The following is a 12351-nucleotide window of genomic DNA, read 5'->3' on the forward strand; positions in this document are numbered from 1 at the left end:
AGTTTTGACCGAGTTATGGGGGTGGGAAGTTTTGACCTATGTTCATATAGCATAATTGAGGATACTATTTTGACTTGAATTTTGACCAAAAATAGTGTTGCCAGATTTTGATGCCAAATTTATCTAGAGGTCAAACCATGAATAAAAAGCCGAACCTCGTGGAAATCGGTTGAGTTTTTACCGAGTTATGGGGGTGGGAAATTTTGACCTATGTCCATATAGCATATTTGAGGATACTATTTTGACTTGAATTTTGACCAAAAATTGTGTTGCCAGATTTTGATGCCAAATTTATCTAGAGGTCAAACCATGAATAAAAAGCCGAACCTCGTGGAAATCGGTTGAGTTTTGACCGAGTTATGGGGGTGGGAAATTTTGACCTATGTCCATATAGCATATTTGAGGATACTATTTTGACTTGAATTTTGACCAAAAATAGTGTTGCCAGATTTTGATGCCAAATTTATCTAGAGGCCAAACCATGAATAAAAAGCCGAACCTCGTGGAAATCGGTTGAGTTTTGACCGAGTTATGGGGGTGGGAAGTTTTGACCTATGTTCATATAGCATAATTGAGGATACTATTTTGACTTGAATTTTGACCAAAAATAGTGTTGCCAGATTTTGATGCCAAATTTATCTAGAGGTCAAACCATGAATAAAAAGCCGAACCTCGTGGAAATCGGTTGAGTTTTGACCGAGTTATGGGGGTGGGAAATTTTGACCTATGTTCATATAGCATATTTGAGGATACTATTTTGACTTGAATTTTGACCAAAAATAGTGTTGCCAGATTTTGATGCCAAATTTATCTAGAGGTCAAACCATGAATAAAAAGCCGAACCTCGTGGAAATCGGTTGAGTTTTGACCGAGTTATGGGGGTGGGAAGTTTTGACCTATGTCCATATAGCATATTTGAGGATACTATTTTGACTTGAATTTTGACCAAAAATAGTGTTGCCAGATTTTGATGCCAAATTTATCTAGAGGTCAAACCATGAATAAAAAGCCGAACCTCGTGGAAATCGGTTGAGTTTTGACCGAGTTATGGGGGTGGGAAGTTTTGACCTATGTTCATATAGCATAATTGAGGATACTATTTTGACTTGAATTTTGACCAAAAATAGTGTTGCCAGATTTTGATGCCAAATTTATCTAGAGGTCAAACCATGAATAAAAAGCCGAACCTCGTGGAAATCGGTTGAGTTTTGACCGAGTTATGGGGGTGGGAAGTTTTGACCTATGTTCATATAGCATAATTGAGGATACTATTTTGACTTGAATTTTGACCAAAAATAGTGTTGCCAGATTTTGATGCCAAATTTATCTAGAGGTCAAACCATGAATAAAAAGCCGAACCTCGTGGAAATCGGTTGAGTTTTGACCGAGTTATGGGGTGGGAAGTTTTGACCTATGTCCATATAGCATATTTGAGGATACTATTTTGACTTGAATTTTGACCAAAAATAGTGTTGCCAGATTTTGATGCCAAATTTATCTAGAGGTCAAACCATGAATAAAAAGCCGAACCTCGTGGAAATCGGTTGAGTTTTGACCGAGTTATGGGGGTGGGAAATTTTGACCTATGTCCATATAGCATATTTGAGGATACTATTTTGACTTGAATTTTGACCAAAAATAGTGTTGCCAGATTTTGATGCCAAATTTATCTAGAGGTCAAACCATGAATAAAAAGCCGAACCTCGTGGAAATCGGTTGAGTTTTGACCGAGTTATGGGGGTGGGAAATTTTGACCTATGTCCATATAGCATATTTGAGGATACTATTTTGACTTGAATTTTGACCAAAAATAGTGTTGCCAGATTTTGATGCCAAATTTATCTAGAGGTCAAACCATGAATAAAAAGCCGAACCTCGTGGAAATCGGTTGAGTTTTGACCGAGTTATGGGGGTGGGAAACTTTGACCTATGTCCATATAGCATATTTGAGGATACTATTTTGACTTGAATTTTGACCAAAAATAGTGTTGCCAGATTTTGATGCCAAATTTATCTAGAGGTCAAACCATGAATAAAAAGCCGAACCTCGTGGAAATCGGTTGAGTTTTGACCGAGTTATGGGGGTGGGAAATTTTGACCTATGTTCATATAGCATATTTGAGGATACTATTTTGACTTGAATTTTGACCAAAAATAGTGTTGCCAGATTTTGATGCCAAATTTATCTAGAGGTCAAACCATGAATAAAAAGCCGAACCTCGTGGAAATCGGTTGAGTTTTGACCGAGTTATGGGGGTGGGAAATTTTGACCTATGTCCATATAGCATATTTGAGGATACCATTTTCATATGAATTTCGACGCGCTTTTCTGTTCCCTGTGCTTGTTGTGTTAAGGAGTTACTAATGCATTTTGCTTTGGAGTTGAAAGGGCGACTACTCGCTTGTTGGTCCGACTATATAGGGTCAGAGATATTTCTTTGGTCTATAAACAACAGATTAAAGTAAATAATATGCGTTTATTTTGAATTATTTTTACGTATTTGCTGGTAGTTTTTATTGGTAATTGCATTTCATTATTAATTAATCATAATATTTCCACTTTTTATATGTATTATGTGTATGTATAAAGATTGTTGATTTTTTTTATTTTTATTTTAAGTTTATTTTGTTTTTGTCTGACATTTTGAGTTGATTGCAAAAAGCGAAACAAAAGGAAAATCACATAATTTGCTGAATTACAGAACTCGGGAGTTGCTTGCTCCCAGGATACTTTCGAATAGTTGCGATTAGTTGCCTGCAAATGCACCTGCATTTGCATTTGTTCAGTTCGTCGCGTGTGCCAAGTGTGTATAATAGTGTATCTATATGTCTGCGTGTACTCTCTCTACATATTTATAGGGTATCCGTCAACACCAGCCATATAAGTAGGTATGTCTCGATCCTTTAATGAGCCGGCTATTAAAAGATTATCAAAAAAACAAAAAACAACGAAGGATCGTCATCAGCAGAGACCGGCAGGATCTGAAGGATCACGTCTGCTTTGTCTATGGATCAAGTTAAATGAGTTAAGTTTTGAATTATTATGGTTTGTTCAGCATGATTTCTATGTTCAGATGTGTTCTTTTTGTTTTGTTTTTTATTTCTCTTCAGTTTTACCAATTAGTTGATTTTGATCTTAGATTAACGCTAATTTTTGCTCTAGCTTTCTCCTTTTACTCTCTTTTCTTTTCGTTTCGTTAAATTTAATAAGTATTAATTACATTGATAATTATTTATATCTGCTTGTAAACAAACTTTACATGATAGGATTTTAGTTTTGTTTTTGTTTTTCTTTTTGTTTTGTTTTGTTTTGTTTTCTTTTGTTTTGTTTTGTTTTGTGTGTGTATTTTGCTACAACAAAAAACTATGCCTTAAAATAATACTTTAGTTACATTTTTTTTATTTTTCTCGCTTTGCATTAATTTTGTTCGCCTTTCTCTTCCTCTTCTTATTCTTCCTCCTTTGTTTGCATAACTAAAAACAATCAACAAAATGAGTTAAGTGCAAATAAAATAATCCTCTTGTAACTAATTTGCGTGGGGGAGAGGTGTTAATTAAAAACGATAACTAAACGTAGGTCTTACATTCTTAAGATCGGGAGTTTTTGCATAAAACACTAATTACAAAGCGACATGGCAACACTGGCTGTGGTGGTGAGGTTAGCATGTGTTTGGCCAGTGTTGCCACACGTGGCGTGCGGGAATCTCGCATTTCGAGAGTTCAATGCGGGCAGTGGCAGATACAAATACAGATACCAGTCGTCAGATACGGATACGGATACACGGACACAGACACAAATACGTATTCAGATTCGGATTCAGTTGCTCCCTTCACACACACCCGTTCACACACGCACGCATGCACACACACACACACACTTCTTAAAGCTATACACAAAAAATGTCAAGTTAAATGTACGAAAAGATTTGCAATCGCCAATGTCCTGGAGGGGAGGAGCCAGCGTAATTGGGAGGAGCCGCCACTTAGAACGTAATCCGTGTAAGCAGCTGCCAAGTGGGTGAGAGGAAGCCTCTGTCATGTCCATCCCGCTCCCGTTTCCCTCCCCCTTCCCGTTCCCGTTCACATCTGGCAGCATCACTGTCATCTTCGCATCCAGCGTCTTGCGGCGTCGGTTGTCAACAATTCGTGTAGACGCCTTGAGTGTAATACAGCTCGGTGATGCGCTCGGGCAGCGTGCTGTACAGGTTGGTGATCAGGTCGAGCGGCAGGCGCGACCACGCCTCCTTGATGCGGAATATCAAGTCGTCCTTGCGGGAGAACTTGCGCCCGCCGTCGAACACTTCGCGTATTAGCCAACCCCAAATGTTCTCCATGATGTTCAGATCGTGGGCAATTGTCGGCCACTTTTGCGTCTTCAGGCCCTCAGCATTCAGGAGCTCCTGGGCGGTGGGCAGCGCGTGCGACATCCAATTGTGATCCTGCAGCACAAACTCCGTATTGCCGCCCAGTTTGCTGACAATATTGGGCCGTTCGCGCATGATCGCCTCAATGCAGGACTCGGGCCGCTGCTTGGCGGACGAGACCTCCAGGTGGACGGCGCCGCCGACGCAGATCATCAGGTAGATGTAGACGGAGTTGCCGCGCGGCCGCTGCGACAGCGTGCGCTCATAGTTGCGCAGATCGTGAAAGTAGTAGGAGAAGCCATCCGGGCCGTCCAAATTGAAGCGCCGCTCATCATGGAAGATGACACGCCGCCAGTGCTCCTCGCTCCACACGATATACGTGTTAGCAAAGTTCAGCCGTTCCGTTTGATTGTATTGCGAGAGAAGCGGCTCGGTTTTCAGTTTCTTGGCACAATTGGCGGAGCCGGACGTCGAGCCGGACGTGGATGTTGACGAGGCGGACGACCCTGTAGAGGATGACGAGGACGCTGACGACGATGACGAGGACGACGCTGACGATATCGGCGCCGCCCCAGCCGCAGCCGTTGCGCGCAGCAGCGCATTCGCAGCGGCCGCTATATTGCTGTTGCTGCCGCCGCCGACGGCGACGACGCCGCCGCGCGGCTGGTGACTGATGATTGTGGGTGATACGCTGGAGCCGTTCGATTGCTGCGTCGGCGCATGGCTGGAGGCGGTGCCGCCCGTGCTCGAACTGGCCGCCGAGAAATTGGAGTTCTGGTTAAGCGCATGCACAGGCAAATGACTTTGTTGCTGCTGCTGCTGCTGCTGATGGCTGGCCTGGATCTGCTGCTGCTGCTGCTGTTGCACCTGTACCTGCACCTGCACCTTGTGCTGGGCATGATGCGCTGCTGGAAGGCTGTGGCTGAGTTGCTGCGTCTGCTGCTGATAGTAGGGATGATGATGATGGTAGCTAATGTGCTGCTGGTGCTGGTGTATTGTCGGCTGCTTCAGCTGCAGCTGCTTCAGCTGCGTCTGCGACTGTGCCAGCAGCTGTTGCTGCTGCTGCTGCTGCGCATGAGCAGCCGCCGCCGTGCTGCCACCATTTACGGGCTGGGCGCCCACATAGTTGCCCTGATGGTTCAGATAGTAGTGCAGCGCCATTAGCTTGTTGGCGCTGTTGACTGTGCCGGCGGCGCCTGCGGGCGCGCCGCTCACTGTTGTTACGGCGGAGACAGGTACTGCTGTGCCGTTTGCCACTAGCTGCACGCCTCCGGGATGTCCATGGGCGGCTGCCGCTATGGCGCCCGCACTGGCGGCCAGCTGGGCTGCCGATTTGGGATCGTAGATGAACTTGTTAAAGTTCTGCAGATCGTCTGGACTGAGCACGAGCGTTTTCATTTGAAGTCTGGCGTCTTTTCCTGCCGCTTGTTCTTCCTCTTGTTGTTGTTCTTTTTATATGTGTATTTTACTGGTCTGGTCACTTTAAGCTTTCATGTGCCCGATCAGCTTTCAGCAATGTGGCAACACTGGTGTGTTTCGTAAATGCAGTCGAGTGCGCGGCTCCAAGTTGATCACGCTCACGCACAACGACGACGACGACGCACTTTCACGAATGCGCCGCTGCTGAGATTTCCAAATGCGTTTGTTAAGCAACCGAACGAGAGCCGAACGAACGCCAACCCAACAAACACTCTCTCACGTGCACTCGCTCTCGCGTGCTCTCTTTCGCTCTCGCGATGTCCAGCTTCGTCCGCTCTTTTGGTTGATCGCGACTGCCAGCGCTGCTCTGTGGGCGTACGTGCGTGCGTATGCTTGTGTGTGTGTGGATGAGTGCGTTACTAAAGGGCTGGCCCTGGCCCTGTGCTTGCTTGTCGAACTGTGAGCTTCAAAACTCAGTGACTCGCTCTCTCCTCTCTCTCTTGCCCGATTGCAAAACCCGACGACGTCGTAAAAAGATGTCGGTTTACTTTCCCACGTACATACGTGTGAGTTGGCAGCTCCGTTGGCGTTTGTTGTGCCAGTCTGTGACTGCGTGCGTGTGTGTGTGTGTGTGTGTGCGGAGCTCTTTCAATATGTTATCCTCTTTTGTTGAAGTGGTTTTTCTTGTCGGTTGCTGTGCCGTTGTAGTTGCTGTTGTTGTTGTTGCTGTTGCTGTTGTTTTTGTCGGCTGGTTGCTGTGCAAATGTTTCCTTGTTTCTTTATTCTGCGTGCCGCTGCTTCGATGTTGCCCCTTGCTGTTGTTGTATTGCTGCTTTTAGGTATTCAGTTGTCGTCGACGTCGATTTACCTGGAATGAAATAAAGCAGGTACGTATGTGAGAAAGAGTCTTGTTTCACACTTTGCATTGTGTTTCTCATACAATATATGCAGTAAACACACACACACACGCACAGTCGAGACACTTATATAAATGCACCCAAATGCACATACATGCATGTACGCTCGCATATATAAGTGTGTGTGTACTTTAAGAGTTGATTGTGTGCATCAGCCGAAACATGTATTCCAATAATTTCTTGGTGAAATCTTCTTTGTGCCCGAATAAAAAAGAAAACATTTGGGAACAGATGTTCAACGTACTCAGATTTCAGGTCCCCGTTTTCCTATGCCAAAATATGCCAAAGTAAATAAAAGGTCGTCTCTCTGTCGTCAACGTCAACGTCAGCGGCAGCAGCAGCGTCGCTGTTGGTCGTTTCTTTCAAAATGAGAGCACACACACACAGAGAGACACACGCACACACAGAGACACACACACACACACACGGACAAGTGCAGTTGCATTTGGTATTTTGGAGATTTTAACACTTTTGGGAATTTTGCAAATTTCACTTTGCAGATCGTTGTGCGCGTCTATTTTGGTTTCTCTGTGTGTTTCGTCAGCGAAGATGCAGCTGCTGCTTGTTGGGTCAAAGTTCAACCGGCCAAGGAGAGAGATTTCTCAAGCGCAGGTAGTTGGTTTTTTTTTTTGGCAGGTGTTGTATCTCAGTTCAGTCCTTAACATAATCACTATCCAGCTGCTATGAAACATGTTTGGGCCGATTCAACATGCGAGGGACGAAAACTGGTTTGCTCTCAACTAAAAGAAACTAAACTAAAAACGACAAAGTCCAAATAAAAACAAACAGAAAAAACCACAGCACATTTTCAAAATACCCAAGTCTACGTTTCAGGTAAAACTGACCCCATTCTGTCTTCTTCTTTTTTTTGTAACGTAAAAATAATGTTGCAATATTTTTAAAATGAAAAACTCTCTATATCTGTATATAAATCTAGGGACATATTTAAGCCGAGTTTATTTACCAAACAATTTGAAACATATTATTATGTGAATTATCTAGTATGATTATTTCTTAGCCCTTTTTTAATTGAACAGAAATCAGAAACAGTTTTAAGATTTAAGCCACAGATCGAGACTGCATCCCTGGTATATTTGGCCAAAATGTGCCCTATAGACATTCGGTTATTTTTGTTCAAATTTTGTTGCGTGTGCTTTAAGCAAAACGAAGCCAACAAAAAATTTGTTTTTTTTTTTCGAGGTATTTGTTGTAATTGTTGTTGTTGTTGCTGGTTTGATTTGTTGTTTTGCGATAACGCGACGGCGTTTAATATATGCATTACACAAACTCATGCATATAAATAAATATGTGTACGAAAATACGAAATAAATATGGTATACACATAGGCCAATGTTTCTACGTGTTGTTCCGAGCTTTATCATCTGACAACGCTTCGATAGACACGAGCACGGGCACGGGTACGGGCACGCACAAGCTCCAATCTTTATATTACAGCGGATTTCCCCCCCTCACCCCCTCAACCACCCTCGCCCCGTCGCCAATTAGCTCATAAATTTGATTAGTTTGTATGTGTTGGCCATTTAAAGGTGGGAGTCAATGCCTAAACGGTATGAGTTTCCCATTGCTCCAGAGTTTTCACAGTTATAATCAAATGAAAACCAAGTCTGCGCAACGGGGATGAAAACCAGTTTGCTGCCCAAAAAGTAGAGTAAGGGAAGAAAGCTGCTGCTGCCGGTCCATTCGCCTTTGTGTGCGTGTGTGTGTGTATCTGTTTGGGGTTGTTCTGCTGCTGCATAAGTCGGTCGCCTGTCGGTCACTTTTGATCGAAGCGAGTGCAGCAGCTGGCCAAAAGTTCAGAGACCCCCTAAAAAACCAGAGGCAACAATCTTAAAATGTATTGAAACATTTCGAAATACACAAAGATTTCAAGTATAACATGATAATTGTTAAAAATAATAATGTTAAATAGAAATTGCAATTGATTTTTTGAATAGCAACAAATTCTAGATATATTTTTTTGTATTTTATATTTACGATTAAATTGCGTTTTTAGTTTAGTTTTCGACTTGCAGAATTGCTCCGTATTTCTATAAGCCTCACACACACACTCACGCACACTCTTTGACTCTGATTGATATTTTTCGAATTTGTCGCGTGTTATGTGTGTCTTGTTATGTACACCTGATGCGATAAGATGTTGATGCGAAACAACGTTAGTTATATTATCTGATTATTGGACTTTAAACTAAAACAAACTCTCTTTTAGCATATGCAATTAAAGGCTCCACAATCTGGATCCATTGGCAAAAGTAATTTTGAATCGTTTGATATTTGCTCAATGCTGACTAAGAAAATGTATATAAATAAAACAACAACAAAACACACGTCTTTTGAGTCACGTTATCTCCCATATGATTCGAGGAAACAGTTACAGTTCTGTTATTTGCTGCTGACTTTTGCAAGTGTATTTTGTTTTTTCCATTTACCATGTGATTCACACTTGACAATTCGTAATTAAAATTTCACTGTTCACAATCGGATTGATTATTGATTTTCGCACCATGTCAAATGAATTATTATTTTATCTATTAGAGATGCGTATAACACATTTGTAACTGAAGTTTTAGGACACTTTTTATTTGTTGTTGTTGCAAAAGCTCTGTGTGTGTGTGCGTGTGCAAATGGAATGCCACAAAACATACGAGGATTACGCGTTGCGGGTGGGGACTGAACCGTTCCAACAGTTACGTTGTTTTGTATAGCGTCGCGTTTTACGTTGAACATATGCATTAAACGAGAGCTCTCCTAGTTGCACAAACACACACACACACTCACACGCACACGCATATAAACACATGCACATGTAAATATCCAAAAATATAAACGAACCCAACGACAACGGCACCAACAACAACAAAAACAACAAGCTGCTGTCCGCTCGAGCTGTACGTAATAAAATCCCTTGCGCTGCAATGCAGTCGTAGCAGACAGCGCAGTTGCTGCGCAGCACATGCTTCGCCTCTTATTTATAAATTCAGCCAGCCCTTATGTGTTCAACTCTGTTATGTACCAGCAGCAGCGGCTGGCGAGACATACGTATGTATGTACATACACATTGTCTCTACGTAGTACGTGCGTGCATGAGGTTTGCCTGTGTTCGTGTGCGTGTGCGCTCTTGTGTGATGCCATCGTCGATATTGAAAGTATGTATGTACGAACATTTATACATTTGTACATAATACGACGTATCGACGTTGCTTTGTACGAATCGTTGAAAATTGCTTGGGTTTGCGAACAACGGGACGACGATCTGATACGAAGTGATTCTTTTTTCAGTTAATTCTTTATACGTATGCATGTACATACATACGTATCTTTTAAATACATACATACATGAATATGTATGTATGCATGTATGTACATATCATTTTCATTTTTCACGGAACAAATATGGCTGCACAAAAAGTAGCGTTGAAAACGCTTACGCTGCTCACATTAAAGCTTATTAAAACTTTTCACATTCACACCAATTATATATATATGTACACATATGTACGTAAGTATACATGTATTTCTGGTTTTTTAATCAAATATTGAAAGAACGAACGACCATTAAATGCTGACTGGCTGATTGGGGAGCGTAGATTCCGTTTGCGTTGCCGTTTGTTGGTTTGAGTGCGTGATTACGCCATTTTCTTTACTCTTGCACGCCCAATTTCACATTTACCTTTTTGTTAAATTTGGAATCTGTTTCTTTGCACACGCGTACACTGTGTGACCGTTTTATTCGAAGTGTTTATTTTTTATATTACTATTGGCTATATTTTTTCCTTTAACGAATTTTTAAATGCATTTGTTAAAACTTATAAGTTTTCACCACTACCACACGCACGACTTGTCGACAGACTCGCTGAGGTTAGGGAGATGGTAATGTCTCGATACCTCACTAGTTACGATATTTTTACTATCGGGCTGACTTATAACGATACATCGATATTACAAAATCTGAATTTGAGTGTTTATATATCAAATTTAAAACAATTTTTATGTCGTCCAATCTGGGCTTTTTCGAGAATATATTCGACAAAGATTGATTAACTTAACCTACTGTTAATGTTAATTTATTTTTACGTTAACAGAAGACTTCAAGCTTATTGATTAAAAATATCGATATTAATCTGAATCATCAATCACTAGTGTTTTACGAAACCCTTATATTTTGTTTATAAATTAACTTAAGCACTTAAATATTATGGAAAACACATAAGTTCTTATAAGTAAATGATTATCAGAGTAATCGATTTCTTATGGGCTCTTTTAATTTTTTAGAAATAAGAACTATCGTCACCTTTTTAATTTAGCAGCTGTGCTCTATTGACGTAATGTTAACATATTGCTTTCTTCTTCAGCCAGCTGTTAAAAGTAAATTGCAAGTGTTATAGAAACAACTGTTATGCTTCCCTATGAGATCACAACATGCGAATAATTTAGTTATACATGAAGATATTAATTCAAAAAAAATTATGTATTTACATTTCTTCGTTTCAACCCTTGGGAGACAGATAATAAAACCACATATCACAATGTTCGCAATTAATTTCGCCTATGAGCATTTAATCGGTTGGATTTTGAATAACAATTAGAATAAAATCCTTGTCGGGAGCGACCATGATTTCGTGTTTTTTGGAGCGTACTCGAAGGAATGTCATATCGTTGGATGGGTCCAGATCGCGCACCACACTGCGAGCTTTGTCGGCTAGTTGACTCATCAGGCCCGCGTATTGAACGGTCGTCGTGTTGTCGAGAGTCGACTTAACTGGAATACCTAATAAGCCAACTCTGCGTTACTAAGGCAGCCCAAATGGTCAGAATATATTCATGCGTATTTACCCACCTTCATTGTTGACGACAATCGTTCCGACGACCCCTTTATGGCTTTGGATTCGTTTCAACGTTTCTTCGACTTCTTGCGACTGTCAATAAAATCGAATGTAAATTATTTTGAAAATATTGTACACTTTACTTACCATGTTAACTCTGAATTTAGCTTAATCTGTTGCAAAACTAATGTTTCATTAGAAAGAAAATAAACTTTTGTTTGCTCGATACCGCAGTGTGACCAGCTGGCAGTAAGCTAAAAGTATTATTTTTAGCGTATAAAAATACTAATAGAGTGGTATTTTTAATAAAGTGTATAGCAATTCCTTTAAAAGAATACAAGCACGCACTGGTCACACTGGATACTGGCATTTGACCCGCAGACCTATATAACAGCCGTTACCTCTAGAAACTGTCTTGACAACCATGAAGAAAAAAAACAATGTTTGAATGTACACATTGTATGGGAGAAAGTGATTGAATGATATAGTGAAATATGTTTAAAAGTCCTCCAGAAAAAGTACAACTTATTTTATATTAATTGAACTATTTACGAAGTATTGCTTATGTATCTACAGCCACCACGAACACGTCGATATGTCGATGAAGCATTTAGACAAATTCAGGAAAAGAAAAATATTCGCGACATTATTATTATAAATGAGCTTGGAATTCCTGTTAAAAGCACAATGGAATTTGACACCTCTGTCAAATTTGTTGGCCATTTTCAAGAACTACGAGGACGATTTGAGCGAGGTATGGAGAAAATTGATCCCACCGATGAATTCTTGATGCTAAGAGTACGAACTAAA

General features: G+C 41.0%; 2 protein-coding genes across 2 annotated transcripts; both read right to left on the reverse strand.

Annotated features, from left to right (window-relative positions):
* Positions 1 to 3344: 3344 nt before the first annotated feature.
* On the reverse strand, positions 3345 to 10547 carry LOC115758703. The gene is made up of 2 exons (XM_030699455.1): positions 10389 to 10547; positions 3345 to 6651 (listed from the first exon to the last, which is right to left on the reverse strand). The coding sequence occupies exon 2, from the start codon at positions 5760 to 5762 to the stop codon at positions 4137 to 4139; it is 1626 nt and encodes a 541-aa protein (XP_030555315.1). The 5' UTR covers positions 5763 to 6651; positions 10389 to 10547; the 3' UTR covers positions 3345 to 4136.
* Positions 10548 to 11239: 692 nt separating this feature from the next.
* On the reverse strand, positions 11240 to 11780 carry LOC115758715 (dynein light chain roadblock-type 2). The gene is made up of 3 exons (XM_030699468.1): positions 11689 to 11780; positions 11556 to 11634; positions 11240 to 11486 (listed from the first exon to the last, which is right to left on the reverse strand). The coding sequence occupies exons 1-3, from the start codon at positions 11689 to 11691 to the stop codon at positions 11275 to 11277; spliced, it is 294 nt and encodes a 97-aa protein (XP_030555328.1). The 5' UTR covers positions 11692 to 11780; the 3' UTR covers positions 11240 to 11274.
* Positions 11781 to 12351: the final 571 nt, after the last annotated feature.

Source organism: Drosophila novamexicana, unplaced genomic scaffold (assembly GCF_003285875.2).
Source record: "Drosophila novamexicana strain 15010-1031.04,08,12 unplaced genomic scaffold, DnovRS2.1 tig00000008-arrow-pilon, whole genome shotgun sequence".
Taxonomy (NCBI): Eukaryota; Metazoa; Arthropoda; class Insecta; order Diptera; family Drosophilidae; genus Drosophila; species Drosophila novamexicana.

Bases quoted from the DNA above. Each gene is read 5' to 3' on its own strand.
- LOC115758703 (XM_030699455.1), bottom strand. From the start codon at position 5,762: ATGAAAACGCTCGTGCTCAGTCCAGACGATCTGCAGAACTTTAACAAG.
- LOC115758715 (XM_030699468.1), bottom strand. The intron at 11,487-11,555 runs GTGGGTAAATAC...TTGGCTTATTAG, and splicing joins GATTGTCGTCAACAATGAAG to GTATTCCAGTTAAGTCGACT.